Below are 24,930 nucleotides of genomic sequence, written 5' to 3'. Positions count from 1 at the left end.
CTCTTTAACAGTACATATCACATGCCTTCCTACAGGACTGGACTATGAATCTTGCCCTACCATGGAAGAATGTGAAAACAATGCAGTGGATTCTTTCTGGAGGATGGCTTCAATCACTGTAAATAGCGCATTAATGCTCACTTTGTGCGTTAGTGAGTGTGTCCTGGGAAGTTCAAGAAAACAGTGCTGGATCAAAAAAGATTTAAAGTTATGGGAGGGCTAGATTATTTCCTCTGGTGCAAATAAGCTTTTCTAGGCTGAGTATAATTTAGCAAGAGGAACCCGACTTTTTCATCTTGTCTAGCTAATGTGTTCACATTCAGTGTTAGCTGTCTTAATGTATATTAAGCATACACTAAGCACAATAAGCATGCTAAATGTCTAAGGAATACAGGTCTGAAGTGACATTTGACAGCTTTGAAGGAAACCCTTTATTCATAGATCAAGCCCAACAAGGAGTGCCAAAATGCATTATTCTTATACTGAAGAAGCTGTTTATAGGTTTAAAAAGAAACAGTTTGAGAAGATACATTGAATTAATGCATTGGCTGCTTAGTTCCTGTCTTCTCTACTGAAGTGAGCAGGCTAGGGTGCTAGTTTGATATTATTTTCACAATTCTGATAATCTCTTTGGTAAAATTCTCTCCTTGGTCATCATTTGCTTGCAAGACAATACCAAGACGTATAACAAATCAGTAAGATGAGTTCTGAAAAAAAAATTGTTATGTATTGCAGTATGCACAGCACAGCTCTGGGGTGATACATGTCTTGTTGAATGGTTCTGCAGAAGGAGGAGCTTATCCAGTCAAAGGGTAAGAAAACTGTGTGAACCCAGAATAATGTGTTCAAGGTCTGGTGCATGCAAAAAAAAAGGTCAACCAGTTGTCTGGGTCTTCTGCTGCAACAAGGATTGGAAGTTTAGTAAGTTCTGGGGCCAACTGTTAATTGTCCCCAGCTGTAGGAATCAACATGAAATGGATGAAAGCAATCCTCTTTTATTTTACAAGCTGCTATGGCAAGTAGGATAAATTCTCTTTGAAAGCCACATTCAAGTCAGACAACCTACTGCAGCAAAATTATAGCCTCTGCATGTCTTCAGAAGAATGAGCATTACAAAATTTTTATTCAGGGACATCTGAGAGGAGAAGACATTGTTATAGGTAGTGTAGCCATTGTCAGGGCTAGGAGCAAACTTGGTAATTTCTATAGGGAAAGTGCTTGGTCCTGCTATTTCTCCATGACTGAGAGAGAAGTTCATCCAAGCTTGTATTTAAGATTTATTGTAAAAATAAGTTCCTAAGAACTTTTACTGAGTACGTGGCTGTAACAGCTGCCTGTCTTTGATGAAACATACATCTTTCCTTACCACAGCAGCCAGCCTGTCCAAGGCTGATAAAAAAACTGTCTTAAAGAAAGCACAGAACATATCCTGCTCCTGTTTACTCAGTGAATCATACACTCATGAAGGTTGGAAAAGACCTTCAAGATCATCTGGTCCAACCATCCCCCTACCACCACTGTCACCCACTAAACCATGTCCCTATGCACCAGGTCCAACCTTCCCTTAAACACCCCCAGGAACGGTGACTTCACCACTTCCCTGAAGACTGATAATCATTGCAAAGTTAATTGTATTTCTAGATAGGAGAGAAACAAGAAGTTCCTAAAAGCTACCAACTGTTCCAGAACACCTACTATGTACTTATCCCGTTCCCCCAAAGGATCCATCTCTGGACACAGCTTTCAGCTAATCAAGAAGACTTGTATGGTTTCCTTGGGTTGGTCAAGTGGTCAGCTGTAACTGAATCTTCTGCAGATGATACTAGTTGGCAGCGGGCCAATGCCCAGATTCCATTATAGATGCTGTCTTTATTTCAGAAATCTCTTACACGTGAATTAATTCTTCCCATCAGTTCCCTGAGTTACCTGTCTGATGGTATTCTGACCAGTGAAATCTCCACCACTGAAACAAAGCCTGCCAAGAAAAAAAATAGCAAGCATAGCCAGTTACTCCATCTGTTTTCTTTGCTATGTATTATCCGGCCCATTTACGACTGAATTTCTTTAAGAGATGTTTTCTGAAAGAGGCTTAAAGTTGAATAATTAATAGCAAGCAGGTGGTAATTTGAAAAAAAATCTGCCTGTCTTGCTAAATATCACTCTGGGCTATTTTCAGTTATTTCAAAGGCACTTCCAAAGTTCATGCTGCATTAGTTTGTACACTTAAATCATTTTAGGTCACCATTAAGTCCCCTGTAACCATTTTAAATTAAGATGTGTTTCTCACTTCATTAGATGCATTTTTTGCTGTCAATCACATATGCATGAACGAGCAAAAGAGTTTAAAAAAAAATTGGGGGAGGGGAGGGTATATTTTCCCTATGTATTTTAGACAGGCTTGAACACCTTGGACGGGCAAACCTCCTGTTGCTGCTACTGACCTCTGGTTAACCAAAGCCATACACAGATGTGACCAGAGATGGCAACTGTTGGTAACCACCTTCCACTTCTCTGAAAGTTTAAATTAACAAGCTAAAATGGTAGGCAAATTAGAGCACACACCTAGGCTCAGCCTTGCACCAAACACGCAGTGAAAACACAGCGCTTACAAGCTCTGTGAGGAGAAAGAAAAAGAACAATGAAAGGGTCAGAAAACATTACAATATGTCTTTGCTGGAAGGGTTAGAAATCTGTGGCTTTAAAATACCTGCATCTCACAAGAAAATCAGTTACAGACATTAAAATAATCCATTGGACTTGGCACCTCCCATTTGATGTCAGAAGATTTAGTTGCCATTATATTATCCTGTTTTAATTGTTATACAAGTACCTAGCAAAGTAAATTTACACGGGGCAATAAAGTGGAAGATTCTTCCTGCCAGGGACAGACAATAGAAGTTTCTCCCTTATAGCGTTATGTATTCCTAGACCAAATACCTTGTTATTTTTTTCTGTGATTTCATATCTAAAAATATATTTGTCTCGTGGCTGTTGTTATATTTTATTTAAAACAGAATTGTATTGTCTCTAAGAGCATTAACTACAAGAATGATCTTTCCTGACTAAACATCAAATGCTTTTTGTTTTGGTTTTGCACTTTAAAGTTCAGTTCACTCTGATTCACCTTTGAGTTACAACTTTAATCAGCTGAGACCCTCTCAGAATAAAAATATAAAAACAAAACTTCTGATTAAGTGTTTGACTTTGTGGACATTCAGAATGTGAATCAGATTTTTTCAACTCTGTGTTGAGTCTGATTGTAATCAGAAGATATAAATGTAAAATCAAGGAAGCTCGTATCCTACAGCAGGATCAGGGGCTTGATTGCAAAAGAGATTTGACTGCAAAGGGATTTTTTTTCCCGTTCCGTATAGTTCTAATAATTTGTTTTTTTTTGAATCAGATTTTTTGCAGATTATGAAATACCTAATCTCCAGAAAGATAAGATCTCAAAAATTGTCATCTGGGTTGTGGATGATATTCAAGGACCAGATAGGTAAGTTGTATCATCTAAAAACAATTCATTTCTCCTTTTTCAACCAGTCTTTAAAATTTTACCCTAGTTTTCTCTTCTATTACAATTGCATAGCAATTAAACTAAAAATATTTTAGATGCTCTCACTAACAGAGAATGCACAATCCGACATTCCCAAAGGCTGTATAAATAGGAGAATTAGAGAAAATAAAAATAAATTGTATTATTAGTTCTGGAGTCCACTCAGTTTGAGATATGTATGTGTGGATCTCAAACCTTAAGTGATGATACAGCACATGCAGTTTTGCTATAAAAAGAGTGAAACTGAATTTGAAATTAAGTGCCGATGTGAAATATTTCTTTTGCCTTGCCAAATACATTCTTTTCATTTTCACCTATCTTAACTGTTCTGGAAGTTAGTAGAAGCATGGAAATACCACAACAGGGCTCGTCTTGTCACAATACTTAAAATCAATGCAGTAGGCTTTAACAGGTCTCATTCTGCTGTTAATTTTATTTTAAAAAATACACCAAAGAAGAAAAGAAGAAGTCCAAGCAGAATAGTCTGTTGGCAAATAGCCAAGACCAAGAGAAGATTTTCAAAAGAAACATGGTGGAAAATGGACTCTGAAGTTAACAAAATAAAGTTATTAGGGCAGAAATTAGGCTTGTTTTGGGACTGATTAATGGTAAAAATAAAGTTCTCTATTCATTATAACTTTTGCGAGGGTCCCTAAGAATATACAGGGAAAGTTCTTGGTCCTGCTGTTTCTCCATGAGTGAGAGAGGAGGTCATCCTTCACAGATGAATTGGGGTTAGAGTAGAGGAAGTAAGTTTTACTCCAATCTGTACAGTCCCTGCAATTTAATATAACATATGGTGGCTCTTCGTTGCTCTTAAAGCTGGTCCTGGCTGAAGAGAACCAGAAAAACAGCCTCAGATGTCACCTTATCCACCACTAAGTCCCTGGTGTCATCTGGATATACCAGCAGCCCAGTGTGAAGCTGCTCTTCTTGCATCTCACAACTTTTAGTTGCATACATTCATTTTGTGTCGTTTCCCTTTCACTGTTCTCTTTCCTGTCTCCTTTTGCTTCTCTCTCATTACGTTTTGGCATGGCCAATCCAGACCACATATTTTACTGTAGTGCTATGGAATCTATGTTTGTGCTTGTCTGGATGCATGGGCATATTTGTGTATCTTATTAATTGCTTTTCACGGTGATTTTGTTGATCCACATACAATTTCTTTAGTAATGAGTATTTACTGACCAATGGGTAAGTGAGAGACCTTAATACTTGACATTGGTTCATGTTTTAGAGGTCTCAGTAGGTTCTGTACTATGCCAAGCTTTCTTTGCTAATTGGACCAAATTAAAAAAAAAAATGATGCTAGATATAGAAGCAGGATTTAGGATTATTTCTGTTTGTGTTTTTTTTTCTGTCTCCTGTTTTAGTATTGTTTTGTGTTTAAGAAAGAGGACAAGCTTCTAACAACAAAAATAATTCAAATTTGTTATAACCAACTTATTCTGTAAAGACAGCATCAACTCCATCACCAACTAAACACCTGTCAAAGAATATTAAAATTTAAAGTCTTTTTTATTATTTTTCTAAATTATATATCTTTTCTTGTTTCTCTAGTGAAATCTCAGAAATATGGGAGTATTGGTTAATGGAATCTGCAAATGCTATAGAAGCTGAAAACAAGCTCCAGTCTCTGTAAACTGAATATAAAATGTTAAACAACTATAAGCAAATGAAGCATTATAAATAGGAATGTGCATCAGTTTTCTATGTGTGTTAAGGAGTATAGAAGAGACAAAGTAATGGGGATTTACATTACTAATTCCATCAAGTCCAATGAAAGGAAATTACATGATGAGAGGCATGCGATAATATTACAATCTTTTCTCACAGAGATTCCTGTGGAAAAAATACTGTAAAGATATTAGAAGACCGACTGAAAACCCTTGGTTATGATGTCACCTGCACTGACAATTACAAGTAAGTGAAAATCCTTCATAAATACAGTGTATCTGCAGAAGCAACTGATCTATTTTAAATTATTGCTTAGCTTCAAATGTCTAAGTACAAGACTTAAGTACAAATGTCTAAGTACTACAGACTTAACATTTTCCAGCAACGAATTAAGCAAAACACTGCATCTTATTGTATAGTTGTACAATTAAGGGGAACGTTATACTTATCCAATGTTAGACACAGAAGATGGCCTCGTGTACCTATTCACAGTAAAATGTATATTTGAACTGAAAATTTAAGCAATAGTTGAAAAAGTGTTGAATGCCTGCAGAATTACTAATTAACACTAGTATTCACAGCTTTAGTTATTCACAGGCTATCACTGAAGGGAAGCTTTAGACAAGGTAATATTGCTGAGTTTGTTTCATTTCTTCATTTGTTTTCTTTAGTGTTCTGTCTGAAAGATGCAAATAAAACAATCTCTTCACAGGCCTGTAGTGTTCTTACTCTGCGTGGATTATCCTGATGACTCTAACTGTATTCTGTCATCGTAAGTAAAAGAAGTTCAATCCATCACCAGTGTCATTACAGCCAAGTGAATAATGCAGAAGTCGACAATTAACAGATTCCATCTCAACCATCTATATAGCATCCATAAGCAATATGCATTATTCTTAAGTTTATTACTTACTCTGTATTAAGTAAACAATTTCTATCTACAAATTGTGCACAAAACACAGTGTCACTGCTGTTGCAAGTTAGGTGTTAATCATTTCTCTTTGATCACACAATCACACTGCATATCACTAATGGTATGAATGAAGTTTGTAAATATCAGTGTTCTACTGCAAAATCTACTCAAAATTTTGAATTATTTTCATTAATATTCATCCAAAAATAATGAAATTGTATGTCAAATGACAATAGAACTAAAGAACACTTCTCCAACTACTGGAACTTCTGGTTCCAAATTTTGAAAAAGTTTTTTTAATCTTCCATTTTGCATGCAAGCTCAATTTCTACATTTTAATACATTTACTTTGGTCCAGTAGGTTATCTGCAGAAAATGCAGATTAAATCCAAGATAAACCTTTTTTAATTAGCAAGCATCACTCCCCCACTAGGTTTTAATTGTCTCCCTTCCTATAAATATATATTTTTTATTGTGTAAAGAGTATTACATTAATTTATTATGTATTTCATTTAATTTTACAGGAAAGAGGTCTGTTTTCACTTGTATTTTAAACTATATGTTGTTACATGTATAGGTACACATAAGATATTTGAACATCTGAATGTGAAAACTTCCTCACAGTTTGGAAACTTGCAGGATACATAAATGTGTAGAAGTTGTTCTCTAGTTTTATTATTTTTATTCACAATCCATACATTATTCATACATTTCTCCACATCTTATCTTCTACTGCCCTTTCTGCCCTAATTCAAGCACTTGCAAATCTTTTGTATGTTAAACCCATGTAATGCTGCAATGATTATCTCTGCTATCAAAAGCCTGATTTGCTGTCCCTGGTTATGGCAGCACATGACTCCTGTGCTCAGGTTTGGATACGTTCTGCCTGTCTCTGAACGGACATTGTGTGGCAGTAGTGCTTCACTTAGTACAAAAAAGGAGATGTATATCGCTTCCCATAGCATGAGTTCAGTTTTTAATACACCCTTACAGAAAAAGAGTACTCTTCTGTTCCTGTGGGTCACTGAAAGTTTTTACTCATCTTGTCATGTAACAACATTTACATCCAAATTATATCCCAGCACCAACCTATAAACGTGCAATGAAAACAGCAGCATTTTAGAAATCACTGATAGCTCTAGAATCCTTTTAGGTAGTAGATGTTAAAATCAACCTGTTCCTGGCTTGTTGAGGCATTTGTTTTTTATTGGATACCACTTGCACAGTGGATTAAACAGGGTTTCCTTGTTCTGTCAGTGAATGATAAGGCTTTTGTTCATAGGTGTCAAGGACTTGGCCATAATCATCCTCATCAGGAAAAGTTTCCTTGCTTCTTTTCTTCCTGAGCTTTACATTCCCTCTTGTGTGCATGGCAATGCAATAGGTTTAATACACTTCATATCTATGCTATCCCTGATCAAGACAGAGCTTCCCAATCTGTATGCTAAAAATCATTGCAGCTCTCTGAAATTTAAGTATCTGAAATACTTAACACAAGTGAATGCTTACACTCTTCCCCAAATCACTTCTCTGCAACAAATAGCATCTTCATTGAAATTAGCCACCCTTTCCGAAAGAGCCTTAAGCAGGTGTTAGATAAATTATTTGATGATTATCTTCTAGATCTGTTTTCTCTGTAGATGGATTCTCCCTCTCTGACGGTCCGTTAGCTGACATGGGGACAGTTTGGTCAGTAGTGGTATTACTGTTAAGAGCATATATCTCACCACAAGGACGTTTAAGGGATCTAAAGGTACACAAGTCCATGGCACCTGATGAGATACATCTGTGGGTCCTGAAGGAACTGGTGGATGTGGTTGCTAAGCCACTATCCATCATATTTGAGAGGTCGTGGCAATCCGTTGAAGTTCCTACTGACTAGAAGAGGGGTAAAATAACCCCCATTTTTAAACAGGGATAAAAAAGGAACACACAGGGAACTACAGGCCAGTCAGTCTCACCTCTGTACTTGGCAAGATCATGGAGCAGATCCTCCTGGAAACTATGCTAAGGCACTATGCTGAGGAGAAGGACCTGGGGATGTTGGTTGATGAGAAACTCAATATGAGCTGGCAATGTGTGCTTGCAGCCTAGAAAGCCAACTGTATCCTAGGCTGCATTAAATGTAGCATGACCAGCAGGTCGAGGGAGGTGATTCTCCCCCTCTGCTCTGCTCTCGTGAGACCCCACCTGGAGCCCTGCATTCAGCTCTGGGGCCCCCAGCACAAGAAGGATGTGGACATATGAGAATGAGTCCAGAGGAGGGCCACAAGGATGGTCAAGGGGCTGGAGCACCTCTCCTGTGAAGACAGGCTGAGGGAGTTGGGGTTGTTCAGCCTGGAGAGGAGAAGGCTCTGGGGAGACCTTGGAGCAGCCTTCCAGTACCTAGAGGGGCCTACAGGAAAGCTGGGGAGGGACTCTTTGTCAGGGAGTGGAGTGATAGGACAAGGGGTAATGGCTTTAAACTAAAAGGGGGTAGGTTTAGATAAGGTATTAGGAAGAAATTCTTCACTATGAGGGCAGTGAGGTCCTGGAACAGGTTGCCCAGAGAAGCTGTGGCTGCCCCATCCCTGGAGGTGCTCAAGGCCAGGCTGGATGGGGCTTTGGGCAACCTGGTCTGGTAGGAGGTGTCCCTGCCCGTGGCAGGGGGTTGTAACTGGATTATCTTTAAGGTCCCTTCCAACCCAAGTCACTCTATCATCCTCTGGCTTTATGATACCTGTTAAGAAAAGGCTTCCTTTGCATTGTGTGTACACATACATTTTCATACTTCAGTGATAAATACTGACAGTAGGCATGCAGGCTGCATTGCATCCCCTTTCACTATGGCTGTTTGTTACAATACTGCTAGCTGGCTTCTCATCCTCTAGAGCTTAATGTCCCGAGCTCAGAAACATCAGTTGTACAAGAGACTTTTTGTCACCACAGCTCCTGTTACATTGGCGTTCCAAAGGAGAGGGCTGTGGCAGAGGGATGGCCCAGAAGGTGCTGCGGTTTGCTTGGAGCTTCTTGGGTAGTGATAGTGCCCCTTAACTCCTCTCCAGGTTTGAACTGTATTCCTGAAGAGCCAAAATTCAGACTTTTTTGACTTTGACACCCGTTTGAAGAAAACATGCAAGTAAAAAGACGCCCACTAGATGGCAGAGATGGTTTACAAACATAAGCAGAAAGGAAGCCTAATGCAACCTATTAGTAGTGGTATTTATTACTTGCATTTTTGCAATGTCAGGGAGTCTTAGAAATGGATCCAGATACTGTTGTCTCAAGCACTCTAAAGATATAGACATCTAGGACTGCTGCTCTCTAGAAGAGCTCTATACATTTCTCAGGTATAAGCCAGAGATGGTGCATGGACATGGAGCAATAAGGAGGCTCAGGTAGCACGGACAAACAACGTAGAGAGAAGTTTCCCAGGGTTCTGCACACAGATACCCTATTTATAAAGTCATGACAGCTAAAGGGAATCTGGTGGCAAGCACTTATAAAGAAACTTCTAGCTTAGCACTTGGACTGCAAACTTCATCTTTGGCAACAAACCTCTGGTATTTGAAAGAATCCTAACTCAGCCTTGTGCTGTGAACATCCTGTTTGTTTTCTTTTCTTCAGATCTGCACCACCAGCACAAAGAAGACCTATATCTTCAGACAGAGGAGGCAGCTGGAACAAGCTCATGTTTGTTTCTCTTGTAGGCTTTTTATTCAGATCTGCTTCAGAGTACTGAGATAATCAACTGAATCCATATTCTCCATTGTCTTAGCTGGCTATAAATTTGGCTTTAATTCATTTCTAACTGCAATTTCACCCTACTTCTGTGACTGGCAAACTTGCATATTAAAACCCTGCATAATTCTATCTAGATATCAACTACTAATAGCATAAAAAAAAAATCTGCTGCTAGAAAGCCTCACCCTTCATTTCCTTTTCTTGAATAGAAGACATCCATTGCTGTTTCATCGTATCCCAATCCTCCAGAATGAAACTGAGAATAATACTTTCTGTCTGTTCATAGAGTTCACAAAGAAAACCTAAACAATGTCCACCATACATCTCCCAAACAACTAAATCCTACTATTTTGGCCTTGAAAACTATGCTTTGAGAAGGGGAAGTGGGAGCAGGAAGTATGAGTTCAGATGCTCACTTGGTACAAAATATAATAAGCGAGACAGCGGAAAAATTAAACTCATTTTCATAGTCTAGTATTTGAGCCAAACGTAGCTGAAACAGTTATACACATGATAGTTACAGAATATGCAAGCCACGCATATTCTGTTTACCAAGTTTACCATGTACTGTCAATTGCTTCATCATCCCCACAGCTGTTCCTCAGCTGCCTATCTCCCTGCCACTGGATAACGGGTAATATGGTCAGTAGTACCGGGTCTAGAAGGCTCCACAGGTCTTCTAGCACAATGTGTTTAGCATATTGAATTCAGACAAGAACCTTCCAGGTCAGATATTTGTCTGCTTTCAGTGGACTCAGTGTGTTTGAGAATATATTGAGAAGAAAGCAGCTGCCATCTTGAAGGTCTCTTGAGTTCCTTCTGTAAGTTATCTATGTCCCAGATGGATGTTCATCTAAACTACCAGGACATCCAGCTACTAAGATGACACATAAATCTTTGGAAAAAAATAGTTGTTGTTTTAGAAAATAATTAGAATTTTGTTGCACGTTCTCTGTTAGCTTCTGTGTTATTTATTTGTGTTTGTATTAGCTGATTGCTAAGAAATTGGGATAGAATGTTCCTGTTATCGCAGTGTTTCTGATTTAGGACTTTGCAGTAGATGTGCATCCTTTCGGTCCCTGGTACAACTATATCAGGTTAAATGTTTGAAAGATAATATCTGAAATATGTTGCTGTTGCTTATTTGCCTGGTTTCCATTCCCGTAATAATCTTTAAATTGGTTCCTGTGCAAATCCATTTGCACAACATACAGAGTTGCATTTGCCTGTGTCAGAGTTAGATTAGGGCTCGAGCTCAAAGGATTCTTGTGTGTTTCAGAAACTTGCAAAATGACTGACGTCAGGCTCACAGACAGGTGTCCAAGCCACCTTTTGGTCTAGTGTTGTCCTGCCCACTGCCCACTGTACTACGGTGTGGGTGGGGGGATTCAGAGAGTAACTAAATATCATCAGCAAGGCATATGCCTCTCAGGCAACTGCCACCCACAAGCCAAGCGTCCCCACTGGCCAGCTTTTGCTTTCTGGCCCATGTGAGCTTTTCAGCCTCTGGATGCTATCAATTTCAGCAGTGCAATCATGACTGGCAGTTATGCATGGTACCAAACACACTGCAGGAAGTGATAAATAATTCTGTTTTAAAACTTGCAGGATGCACAGCAGGATAGATTCAATGCAAATGACTTGAGGTTATTTACTGTTTGACCTTATATCGAGACCAACATACCCAGAAACCTCTTGCAGTGTTTTCTTATTTCTAATATTCTTGCCTCCTTTCCCATTACATCGACTCAGCAGCAAAACCAGCATTTTATTTTTCCCAATATCTTTTCAATAAAGTGCTTCAAACTTGCAGGAAAAGCTTGGGAAGATCTGTAAAGTTTTTTAGCTAACCAACTAATATAGCTGAGAAAAGAAGGCAAAATTTTAGATACATAGTCTTCTTCAGATCTTAAAGGCAAGAGATGCTGAGTATGGATCAGTTCTGAGTTTAACTTATTTTTTTTAATTAGTGTGAAAGAACAGTGCATCTAGCATCTAGCAGGGCAAAAAGCAAAGTGAGAAACAGTAAGGTCATTTCCTAACAAAAAGTGAGCAAGAGAATCCCTTCTCTCTCTTCTTCCGTTTCTACAGCTACACAGCATGCAAACAGGGCTATTTACACATACATTTTACACGTATGTGGTGAGAATGAGCCCTGTCTGTGCTTTGCCTTAACACCTGGTAAATGCTGCGATTAGCAATGTCTCCTGTAAAAGCTGTGGCACATTTGGAGGAATCATGTCTAAATGCCCGCTAAGGCTCAACAGGGTGGTTCAAAAACGGATTCAAAATGTTTTGATCATTCGTATTTGTACTAGCAGTACTGCAGATACAGCTGTCTGCAGACATGAATTCAGGTCTGGAACTGAATTTCAAGGGGGAAAATGCTTCAAGGGGGAAAACGTTTCAAGGGGGGAAATGTTTCGTATGAAAACATAGTTTGTATCACTTCATTTTGAATCCAGTTTGATACCACAATTCTGTATAGATCTGTCAATACCCAACTACTCCTGGCAAACGAAAGCCTCATGCACCATAGCATTACGGGGTGCTTTGCATTTACACAGACAGACCTGTGGAAGCTACTGATACTAAGTTAGTATTTCGTATCTTCACCCATTTTGTGGACCACAAAAACTCAGTTATGTCACGCTCTTCATTCCTATGTGCAAGTAAATATAACCTCCCTTCCGCTACCCTATTTTTGTTTCTGCTGCATGTGTTCGTGTCACTGTATCTGACAAAAGCAGAACTCTAATTCAGAATAACTTATTTTTTCAGCATGTCTGTGCATGCACACGTATACATCTGCTCATGCCCGCTCTGACTACTTTTAAATGCAAACTCTTGAGTGCTTTGGAGTAAGTGTTAATGAGAATAAAGCAAGGACAACGTGTTTACCTCTCTGCCCTTTTAATACTGCTGGTATTTATTTTTGTCGTATTGGCCTGACGAGATATTCAGCTGACACATCCGTGTTTCCAATCAGTAATCTCAAATGTAGTGAAACATCCACTGAAACCTCAAGGAGTTGCATAGCACTCAGTTGTTCAAAGTAAGGGAACTTCTATGATAGTTTTCTTTAAAGCTAGATCTGCTAGAAATAATTCTGGTGTATTCTGCTTCAACAATAGAGTGTAAGTTGGAAGAAGGGTGCTTTTAACTGAGGCAAGAAATTTGGTTTAAAATAGCTCAGTATAGGGAGGCACGGCATCTTAATTTAGGCAAACGCTAGGGTGGTTCAAGGAGCTTACAGTATTTTTTCTGAGTTTCAGGTTTTTCCTAATTCCAGCTTCTGCCCTGTCTAAATGTACTTGTCATTGTATTTAAGAGATGAAGAATATAATTTGCTAATTTTTGCAGGTAGCTGAGTTCCTGTAGTTCCCTGTGAATCACAAAGGCAAGCTCACAAGAGACTCTGTCACCCCACTACAGCTCAAGTGCAGCTCAAGTGCAGGCTGGCAAGCAGAGGGGCTGAGGAAACTGGGGCCTGGGAGCACAGCACAGACCCTGCCCTCACACCGTGCCAGAGCATCCACCTTGTCCAGGCAGCGCCCTCGTCACCTGCCTTCTGCTCTCTTTCCTGCCATCTGCAGCAAAGGTGAATCTGGTCTTAGTTCAGATGAGTTATTTCATAATTTTAGCAGAATATGAGTGAAAAAGCATGACAATGGACATTTTATAAAAGGAAAAAGAAGCAGGAAATTATATTTAATAATATGCATTTTCTTTAGGTAATAGCTACTAAAGTAACATAATTAGTCCTTTACTCGTGACTGTTTGACTAGGAATACCTCCACACTATGCTTTGGTAAGCTCCCAAAGTGCAGACAGAAGGGATCCTCCAGAACCATGTGTCTGGAGTAACTTGAGTTATAGCATCAGCTACAATAACTAACAAAGTAATTCTGTTTGCCTGGGCATCTGTTAGTGGATATACATGATATGGTCTTCTATCAGATACTAACAAGTGCTTCAATTAATAATTAACAAGGAATGTCAGGTATTGCAGGTGTAAACCAGGATGATAAGTCAAGAATTTAGCAAACACTGGACCATTAAACTGTAGGAAGACTTTTTTTCCCATTTGCAACAGGTAGTCAAGAGAGCTGTGCTAAGAAAATGGCAGGTGTTGCATATTCTTAACTAAGTTAGGGTAATGATGAAGAAAAGCTCCTTAGGTCACACTCTGCTGTTTTGAGCAGAAGTAGCTATTCCTTCCAAATTTTAGTCTTGCAGTCTCAAATCACAACTGTAAGACATGCTGGACTATGTATGTCGTGCTTCATTCTTACTTTTCCCTCTAGTTTAATGAAAGATGCAAGAAAATCTGGAGCTGGTATTTCTTTGAAGAAGAATAAAGTCACTTGACTGTCACCTTGAACTTTTTGTCACCACTGCCCATAAGCATGGGGTTAAATAAAAGAAGGAAAGAGTGATTATAAAAGCAAAGTATATGGCATGTATCATACAAAAAGAATCTACAGTAAGACGCAGTAAGAATAACCAATAAACATGGAAGGCACAGCATCAAATCCTGGACAAATATTTAAACACATATATACAAAAGCATATTTTACGAAATAGCTGGCAACCAGTAAAGATCTTGTTTTTCAGGTTTCATGTTTTTCTTTCACATGGATCCCTGCCAAGTGGCAGACCTACTCCCTGTAGTTCTTTCAGGAGAATTCTGCAATTTATACAATCCTGTGCCTGCCTAACGTACCTTTATATCAACTTTGTTTTGTTGGCCGCCTCAGTGGGATGGTGGCCAGCTGGGTACTTTGTGCCAGAACGTGTGAGCAGCATAATAATTAGTAATGGCCAGAAAACAAGCACTTGAAAGTTGGTGAGATTACTCCATTTGTCTTCACTCTGCACTAACCTAAACTTTGAAAAGTAAAAGCAGAAAAAAAGTAGAGCAAGCTCATCAGACTGTTAAGTAGCCCCAAGCTAGCTGCCTGCTCACACAATCAGAAGATCCCTAACTCCTAGATGATAGCTTTGGTATAGCTCTCACTTTCTTGCAATCCCTTCTATTGCAGCTGTTCCATTTTGTATAAATTGAACATTGCTTGAGCAAAAAATATTTTCTCCATAGCTTGATTCATGCTGAATGCATGATTCATTAAACTTGCGTCTCCCACTCTGCAGATCAGTGCTTTAAACACTATATTCTTGAATGTGTTTTTTAAAAATTGATCTAGGCCATTATTTTCTGACATGGATAAGTAGAAAGCTGTATCAAAAAAGGTGAAGATGATGCAGAAGAATGAAGTGACTTGTTTCCTCGTGCTGTTTGGGAGCTACTCCGCGGCTTGTGCGTCCACTCCACCAGCAACATGTATGTATGCAGGGGATTTCTTCGTGCATTGCACAAGCCCTAGCTATGAATTTGTTTTGTTACAAAGCTGCCATTTTGGCTGCAAAAGAAATTGTAAACTGAAAAATGCAAAAAGCAGCACTGGTGACAGCAGGAAATTCTTCAGGCAGCAGAAAAGCTTAGGAAGCACCTGTAAAAGTGCCAAGCTTTCAATGTCAAGGGGAAGGAGCAGATGGCCTGACACTCAGGAGAGCTGGCAAGGGAAACCAGCACAGAAATGGGAGGAAGAAGCTTGGTCTAAAGGGGGAAAACTTTTTAGACCCTTTGAAATCTTTGATTGCAATAGACAAAGAAAAATGTTGGTCATTAGTGTCCATTACCCTGCCTCACCCTGAACATACAGCCCCAGCTGTCGTGACTCCAACTGGCTACAAGCGAACTCACGCAGCAACAAGTAAAGAAACGAGTGCTAATCACACACTGGGAAAGGAAATAGAGTATGTCGAGTTATTAAGGGATAGCTATTCCCAAACATTCCTCCCCAGAATGTCAGCTTTAAATGCACTTCCCATTGTAACGATGTTAATTTGTAAGGCAGTCAAAACTGTAGCAAGGTTTGAAAGATGGAATGCAGAACAGATGCTGTGACTTCTGAGAAAGGTTGGAGTACATCTACATTCTTGTCAGTCTATCTCACTGGATATTTGATGCTACTGAATAAATCTGAGTGTCCATAAATCACGTCCTAGGAAGAAGCAGCTTAAAACTGAGTAGTTCCAGTGCCATTTTGGTAGAGTACAACACCAAGGGAAAAAACAGGCCACTAATTTTAGAATCTTAAGCTCTGTTATGAGGCCTGAAAATCACTCATCCCTTATGCTGTCTCTGTAGTCTCCTTTGAGACAATAACATGAAAAGATCAGAGCTAGTTTTCCATGCAGTGCTTAGTAGGAGTTTCCTTATCAGAAAGGTTTTTAGAAAAATTAACATATCCACAACTAAAAGAGCTTTTCAAAACATCCCTGAATTATTACTTTGGACTGCAGAAGAACTTCACAGGAAAACAAACAACAATAATTTCCCATACAGAGACAAACAAACCTTACCTATGTGGGCAATCAGAAAGGTTTGGAAAACTTATTTGCTAATAAGGAAAATTTATCACTTACTGATAAAAGTTTTATCTTCCACACTAATACATGATGCTTGATGAGGGGAAAAGACACTTGGCTTCCTTTATTTCTCTGTTACATCCCATCTGAGAGTAAGGACATTTGGAAGGATGGAATAGGGTGAGACGGAGATTGTATCCTCGGACTCAAAGGGAACTGAAGAGCCCGCAACCGTTCCTGCTTTAATAAATCAGTTTGAATGGAAATCAGTTGAAAAAAGAAAATAGGAATTGATCCTGTCACAGCCATGCTGTAGCTGTTTAATCTCATCCTATTTCTTCCAAAAATAGTTATCTAAGAGGACACATTTCATAAAGTATTTTTGAAATGACTGATGGATGAGTGTCAGAAACTTTACTGTAGAAGCCTGAATGTCATGACTGTCCGTGAGACACTTCGGTATGCCAGAGCAACAGATCTTCCAAAAGAAGATTCATGAAACTATTCAGAAAGGATAGCTTTTTTTCAACTATGTAAAGGGGCATTTTAGAGAAGACAAAGCAAAACTCTTTTTCAGGAATGCACAATGAAAAAACTAGGGATGATTGTTAAAATGCACAACAAGTGAAATTCTGTTCAAACATCAAAAAAATCACCATGGAGGTGGTGGAGCAGCTTGCCGAGAGAGGTTCTGGATTCTCTATCTCTGGAGGCTTTCAAAGCTCCACTAGAAAATGCCCTGAGCAACCTAATACAAGCTTGAAGTTGCACGTGAGTTGAGCAAATGGTGGGACCAGCAGACCTGCAGAAGTCCCTTCCAACCCACATTGTGCAATGATGCTGTGAGTTTTCCAAAAATGGCAATTACTGGATATTTTCTTTCTGGAAAGGCCTGTCATACATGGTACTATCCCCTTTTTGTTTTCATAATACAAATGCCTAACTGGTAAGACAGCTTTATTTTTATAACATATTTAGCTGTCCATAGATTTTTAGCAATCAGTCATACTGGGTGTGTTCATTTCAAAACCTAACAGCTAACATGTTTATCAAGGACATTTCAAATTCTAATTTAAGCAGCACAAATAATATTCCACAACATGTTGCATTCACAGTCAACCTTAAGCTACCTGAAGATCTGCCTTTATACATAACTGATTTCAGGTATTGTCTTCAAGGAAAGATTAGCTAGATTTCCATCTGTCTTGTTCCCTAAATCCTGGTATCTTTGGAAACCTATCTGATAAAGTTCTTTGTTTTCTTTACATATTCATTAGAAAGCAAGAAGATCTGGCTGTATTCTGCAAGTATTATCACAAAATCAGAGAATCATACTGTTTGTATGGGACCTCTCAAAGGCAATAGCAGCTTTGTGGTGACATAGCCAGCTTGCCCTTACTTTGAGGCTAGGTCCCCTGCCCCACTGAGCAGCAGGTCTTATTTTCCTTGGTGTTCCTCCCACTGTGGGTGTGCCCGTGGCAGCCCTTCTTGCATCGCCCTTGCACATCTCACTAGTTTTAACTTCAGTTCAGGTTTGGCTCTCTTAATACCTTCCCTGCATGTCCATGTCAGCCCCAAAGAGGCGAGGCTGCAACCACTCCATGTCTGCATATGCAGGATGGAGGCCTGCTAGTGAGAATATGTGTACATGTACATATGTACAACATGGATTCCTTCAACAGCAGCCTCAGAAGTCTAACCAGTAGCTGGCCCTTGGATCCCAGTCTCCCCAGTTGCTGGCACCTGGACATAGGAGTTCCCAGGGCTGCAGGCCTACTCGTAGCACGATGGGTATCACACCTCCACATCGGGGCTGATGGCTTTGCTGGGACAGCCCTGGGACGAGCCCAGACAAGGGGGTTGATCCTCAGGAGTCCTTGCTTTGTGTTCCTGCCTGCCTTTGTGTCCCCATACTCCTCCAGGCTTGTGCAGGTGGGCCTTTCATCAGCTGATAGGCTTGGGAGGAGCTGGGTAGGGAATTATTTGGGCTTCCCCTCCCACCATTGTCTCTCTGACAAGAGACAATGGGTGTGCAGATGAGCCTTATCACATAACCTAACAGCCTGGGCAGTTAATTATTTTACATTCCTCACAGACAGTCCATCCACCCTCTACACACTTTCTTCCAAGATTTAAGCTCAGTTAGGAGTTTCCGATTTGGCCAGGCTGGACTCCTGCCACAGCTTCAACTTCCTGTATATCTCCAGTTCTGAATCTTCCTTTCTTTCACAGGGCCGTTTTTCAACATTTCCTAAGTAGTCATTTCTGACTATCTGTCAGTTCCGATCATAAAATTCCCCACGTTGCTGATTAACATCTAGAAACAGGCTTCTGACTCCGTGCGGCCAATTCATCCCTAACAAAACACAGCGAAGCTCCACTCCCCAACTGCACCACGTCACTGAAGGACAAGTGCTGGTGCCCAACACTAGAACATTTGACTGATGTATCCTGGGAGGTGGATTTTGCACGGACAGAGACAAAATGTACAAGTGGGGCAGATGCAGGGACTGGAGGAAGGTGGCAAGAGCCAGTGGGGAACAGGGGCGAGGGAGGGAAGATCTCCCTGAGCAACCCAAGTAGGTCTCTTGCACTGTCCTGTGCTCATCTAAGCTCATTCCCAGTTGCATATCTGACAGGTGACATACAGATGGACCAGACCGTCCTGTGGCTCGCACAGGAATGAAATAGCTTCATGCTGGTTGCCTTAAGACATACTCCTCCCTGCCCCTCGAGTGCATGAGTATTTTATCTGAGAAACAAGAGGTAGGGAGGAGGGAGAAACGACTGGGAGTCTGTGCAAACACAGGAATGTTTTGTCTTAAAGACCTCTCCTTTTAGATGTTGCTCTGTCCTGGGCTGCTGCGTTGGCCCTTTCATGCTCTGCAGTTCAAAAACAATGCATCAGTCTTGGGATCCTGTCCAGCACTGAACCCCTCATATATGGGTGTCTTCATGTTTATTTACACAAAAAGCAGAAACTGATTTGATAGATTTTATTGATACTGCTTTCCTTCTTCTCTTTATTTCTCTTCCTTCCTTTTCTCCCCTCAACTTCCCACATGCGTCTTGAGATTAGAAGAAGCCACACTACATCTAGTCAAGTGTGTGTGTAGGGTGATGAAAAGGTCACTGGCAAAATAAGACAAAGTGGTGACATTTGGTCCTCCCACACTCTCTCGATGCGTGAGAACACATAGGAAAAAAATAGTACGTTCCGGTCGAGAGAGCAGAATGCTTTATTGAGGAGAGGCAGGCATCGTGCTTGTCAGCATGGCTGATCTAGTATTCTCATTTCCCCCATTTAAAGCCCTCAGCAGCGTATGAAACAAAACGAGTAACTTCCATGTGGAAAAACAGGCTGCTTAGAAACGATAGAGATGAAAGAGACAGAAAGCCCCTGCAGTCCCTCAGTGTGCAGAGTGCAAATAATTACTAGATGATGTCTTTTTACAGGGTAATTTATCACACTCCGGGTACAGCAGCTTGCACCGATGGGCTTGCAGAACCCAGGGTACGACCTGTGTTTGAAGCAGGCCAGCCAACTTTGCAGCTTCAAACCTGCATGCTGCAGGGGTAGTAGCTCCAAAACATGCCATCAGTATGGAAGAACGTGCACGCGTCCACAGCTGTTACAGTGATGGGACGTGGCATTTCTACCCCCCCAGTGAAAACACGTACCACAGCACGTGATGCCAGTGGTCTCCCTGCACACCTCTCGGCCTTCCAACGAAAAGTGCTCGAGGGTATACTGATCGTGAGATCGTATCCTTATTTACAGCAAAAATGAGAACGAAGTGACCATATTCAGAACACCCACAGAGTGCAAAGTCAGTTTTATGAAAAATACAGGTGTCTGGGCTTGGGAAAGCAACTTCAAACTGCTTTCTGTCCTATGTTTCTTAAACGTAAGGATGCCTAAGATCCAATGGTGTTTCTGTTTGAACTGAAATGTCCCCTGGGTGCTTAAACATGAGTGAATTAAGGAATTCAGAGGTGTCCATTAGCAACAGGTGACAGGTGACAATTAAGACATTACTGCTTTTTCCAACTAATTAGTTCAGGGGCACCTCCTCAAACAAAATTCAGTAGCAATGAATAAACCCACCCAGACACACAACATTGTCACTTTCCAGGCCAACTGCACAACTAATTTCTGTATGATTTTTCAGGATGATCAGAAGAGGAGTCAGGTCTGAAACTTTACAGATTTGAAAAGCTACAAGTGTCTAAAATAAAAAGTGAAAGTGCAACTAAATTCACACATCTTTAAATGCAGAGGTCAGTTGTCCATCTGTGTTAGCAATTGTTCAAGTGATCTACCTAGGTCAGGTACAAATTAGATCACCATTCAAAGAAGACAGATATTTAACACATTGGAACAAGGTCATAAGATAAATGCATCAAACCCTCAGCTTCAGTTGCTTAGAGGAAGCAAAGTCTATCTCTACACTCACTGCACAATTTAAAATAGGACAGTGTTGCTCGATGCCCTCAGAGCCCTGCATTCTGCATGTAAACCAGAAAGTATGTAATGCTGCATGTAAGCCAGAAAGGGCTTAAGAATTTTCAAGTATCTTCTGTGTGCAACAAAGTAGGTAGATAAATGCATGCAATTTCTTTTCAAAGAACTGAAAAAATGCTGAAGATAAAAAAAAAAAAAAAAAAAAAAAACAAGATGATGAACCATTGCAATATCAGATTAGCTGACTAAGGTATGAAATCCAATTACCTCGTTCATCAGCTAGATTTTATATTGCACTTCAGGAGGAGCCTTGCTGTAGTGAACTGACCTGCAGAGTTAGCAATGCCAGGACACTGTTCTGTACCTCCACACTGAGCTTTGCATCACTTGTAAAGATGCAAAGATGCTATTGCAGAACGGTTTTGCAACCTTGCAAGTGGGAAGTGGGAAGATAATTTATCTTGAGCCTGGTTTACAAATGAAAGGAGGCCTATGCAATCACTTCGTTTGCTTGTCCATTCCTCCATCTGTCAGTCCCTTCCCTCCCAAAGACTTGTGAATTTATGGGCCAATTTCAACCGAAGTCTAATGGAGTGGGCTGCAGAACTTCTGTTCTTGTTATTTTACTCATGCACATTCAACTAATTTGGATGGTTTGGGGGTTTTCCTTTTTTTTTTTCCTGCACAGATAAGGTATGTGTTGCTGTGAATGGGAGCTACACCATCCTGTTCAGAGGAGATTAACTCCCTATTGTCTGATACTCAGACTTTAACACACAAAAAAGTATTTTGTCATCATAACTAATCTTAAAGAACTTCCAGCAGAAGCAAATGCAGTCAGTAGAAATTTGTGTCAAGTAACAACGAACTGAGCAAGACAATAACAACAGGCTGAACAAGGCAGCTGGATAATGGCAACCAGCTGAAAAAAAAAAAAAAAAAAAAAAAGATTTGGGATAAGGGAGTGCTGGTGTTCAAACCATCTTCCGACTGCTCACCCAATAAACAAGCTCACAAGGCATTCCTGGTAGTGGATATGGCCTTTGCAGAAGACATGACTGAGACATCTGGGTGCTCAGACACCAAGTTACAAATGCCTGTTTTGCAGCAGCGGGTGTGTGGTTGGATGGCACGCTGCTCTTCACAGCTGTCACTTTGTACTTGCTGTTCTTCTTGTCCCAGCCCATTTATCATTTTATTTTCAGCGTTTATCTCAAACCTTCTCTAAATGTTATGACAGCAGTTACCCTGTGAAACCGGGAAGCTATGAGAAGACTAATCATTGCTATTCCAACAAAAGCCGTGAAAGGAATGATTTCTTCAATTATTGTAACAGCTTCTGCTCTTTTCAGTTCAAATTCCCTTATTCCTAAATTCTGCTGAGCACTGGCAGCTAGCAATTACAGGTGTCCACAGTGATTAGTGGCACTGCATACCACGCTATCATCCTCATCCAGTGCATTATGTTGAAATAATTCTTCATGATTCATAAACTGTGTAGCCTTTGAAAGAGCCTTTTTTCTATCATATGGAAAAATTTACTGCTACTATAACTAAGCTCAACCCCACTAAAGGCAGTGGCATTGTTTCTGTTTCTACCTGAGCACACTTAGATGAGAAATGGAAGCAACTGAAGAACAACCAGGACACAGGCAAACCACACAATCATAAAATATTTCTATCAAACTTTTTACTCACTGTGGAAGAAACAAGTTCTAGAAGCAGGTTTTAACCTTGGGCACCTAAAAGATGCACAACATTTTTTTTCTTACTGATGTTTGCAGGTTAATGTTGATTTGGACTGGTTCCATCCACCTATTGCACACCACCTTTTATCAGCGAGCGATATTTCTGCTGTGAAGGATTATTTGTGTCCTCAGCCATGTTTGGGGTGCTAGGACTATCTACAGTTGTAATAAAAAGTTTAAAAAAAAATGATAAATCAAACTGTTGAATGACCAGACCTTAAGAATGGCTGGGGGGTGGTTTGTCATCCCTTGCTGAGTCAAAAATACAATCCACAGTACTTCCAGGTAGCAGTGGAAGCTAGCTGCTTTTTTCTTATGATATACTTAGCTGTACTAATGCAGGCTAGTAAATTATATATAATACAATTCCATTCTTACAGAAGTCTCTTGCTGCAATACACGGTATCAAAGCAGAGGCTGGCATTTATGTGCCTGAAGTTCTGTCTTCTCATCTTTTACACCCACTTTTTAATCCTCCCAGGGATTCAGTGTAAACTCTGGCAGAGAAGCGGACACACCTTGACTTAGTATTAGTTTCGGCTTACCTTGGAAATTCACATAGCTTGGAGGGCTCCAAATATTGGAGTTTATCAGACATGGCACTTTTAAAAGATGTCATTTTCCTTAGAGAAGGCAAAAATAGCCACTAGCACACCAGTTCAAGAAGGACGCAGATCCATGAGCACTTCACTGCAATCTCAGGGGAAATCCTAAATGTGCATTTCCTTACAGTTGTGTTGGGGGTGCTGACCTCCTGATGCCCTGGTGGGATAAAGGCAGGTTAAGGTGGTTGTCTTGAGGAAGCTGCTTAGGAAAGAAGCGAGCTCCAGCTGAGTGCCCACAAACCTGAGGGGATGCAAGGCCTTTGTAAAACAAACTGCTGTTCACGTCCCTTCATCCTCCCTCATCTCACATTCTCTGTGCTCCTCTCATGCCGTCCTGTTCAGGAAATACCATTTCAACCCTTCTTTGCTAAGGCACCATTATCATCTTACTTACTGTGGAAACCCTCTTGTGCCAGGACATCTGCAAGGCACGAGTACCTTCTCACGTTCATACTGAGAAAGAAGCTCCCATTTTCTGAAACACCAGAAGCACTTCGCTGGCCTTCCTGCCGCCCCCTCGTCTCTGTTTGTCGCTTTACTCAGGCTGATCAGGCCGCAGAGGCTTGCTGAAAGGAGGCTTGGCATTTCCTTGCCTGTTCCATCCCTCCTGTAGCTCGAGGTGTCACAAAACCAACAGCAAGGACAGCTTCCAGAGCAACCGGGCCTCCACTTGCCTTACTTATTTATTCTTAATGAATCAACATCACATCTGAACAAAAGGAAAAGTTTTTTCATATCGGGTGCTTTTAAAAAGTTTTAAACTTTTTTAACTGTCCCATGTGTTCTACTCTAAAAAATATTCTGATTTTAGACTTCCTGAAGGTATCTTCAACACCCTGAACAAGCAGAGATTGCAATTTTATTGCATAAACTGTTTAGGATAACTACTTGTTTTGCTCTGTTTTGTTTTTCCAGTGTGGCATTTCCTTAGTTAATGAAACTGAAGAGCAGCAAGCTGGAAACATATGCACAGAAACATTAAGAGGAAAATAAAAGCAGTTGAATAACCTCTCTTGTGTATAATAATTTATTAAAAAAGGCAGAAAGTTCAAATCTGGCATTCGTGTTTACATTATCATCAACGTAAACAAGGAACAAAAAAGAACAATAACTTGGGACTGCCAAAGCAAAAGCCATGTGCTTACTGAAAGGATTATGGGGGAAAAACTTCCTTTATGAGCTCGTTTGTACTTAATTGTCTCATATAGAGCTTCCTGCCCTTTCTCCAGAACCTGCAGTAGGGTCCACTGCGGGCACACAAGCAGTCGGGGGATGGGCCATGGGTCATATCCTGGCAACTTTAGCTATTACTCTACAGAGAATTAAATTCCATTTTCCTATTCATAAATCAGATTGTTCATATGTTTTTATAAAGTTACCAAAATAAACATTCACAATAGCTATTTAACTTTTCTCTCTAATTATCAGCTGGCAATCTTGTTTTCAGATGAGGGAAGGTGTATGGCTGACTGGAGGTATTTTCTTGTCCACTTCTTATCTAGCCATCACTGTTAGCAAGACATATGCAGCCCCGAAACTGAAATTTCAGCTCTGAGAAAAGCCCTCCCAAGGTCTGCATCATTTCTCTGAAAACTGGATGTGGCAAAAATAAGAAAAAAAATAAAAAATACAAAATCAGCTGATATATTTAAATACTCTTTAAGAGTGAAGGGCTTGGCCAGAGCATTTCTCAGGTCTTTCAGAACTGCCTGGTTCTGAGCTGTCCCAAAAGCCCTTTCTTGCATTAAAGCTGATGCTTTGTAAGCAATTATTAAGGATTCGTAGTTAACATTGTGCTGACATCC

At 40.2% G+C, this 24,930-nt stretch overlaps 1 protein-coding gene across 3 annotated transcripts in view; it reads left to right on the top strand.

Annotated features, from left to right (window-relative positions):
* Positions 1-24,128, top strand: part of LOC118259455 (ADP-ribosyl cyclase/cyclic ADP-ribose hydrolase 2) — a 30,190-nt gene extending 6,062 nt beyond the window's left edge. The window contains exons 4-9 of one of the 3 annotated variants that reach the window (XM_035568986.2): positions 36-118; positions 736-812; positions 3,404-3,496; positions 5,396-5,482; positions 5,949-6,008; positions 24,041-24,128. In XM_035568986.2, coding sequence (XP_035424879.1) covers positions 36-118; positions 736-812; positions 3,404-3,496; positions 5,396-5,482; positions 5,949-6,008; positions 24,041-24,056 — 416 coding nt within the window. In that variant the 3' untranslated portion in view covers positions 24,057-24,128. Of the gene's footprint in view, positions 1-35; positions 119-735; positions 813-3,403; positions 3,497-5,395; positions 5,483-5,948; positions 6,009-9,755; positions 12,769-13,235; positions 14,245-24,040 lie in introns of those variants that run through there. The other 2 variants (XM_050710265.1, XM_035568985.2) reach the window with 2 other exon arrangements.
* Positions 24,129-24,930: the final 802 nt, after the last annotated feature.

Source organism: Cygnus atratus, chromosome 4, assembly GCF_013377495.2.
Source record: "Cygnus atratus isolate AKBS03 ecotype Queensland, Australia chromosome 4, CAtr_DNAZoo_HiC_assembly, whole genome shotgun sequence".
Lineage (NCBI taxonomy): Eukaryota > Metazoa > Chordata > Aves > Anseriformes > Anatidae > Cygnus > Cygnus atratus.
The sequence above is the reverse complement of the archived record's forward strand: the minus strand, read 5'-3'. Positions and strand labels throughout refer to the sequence as shown.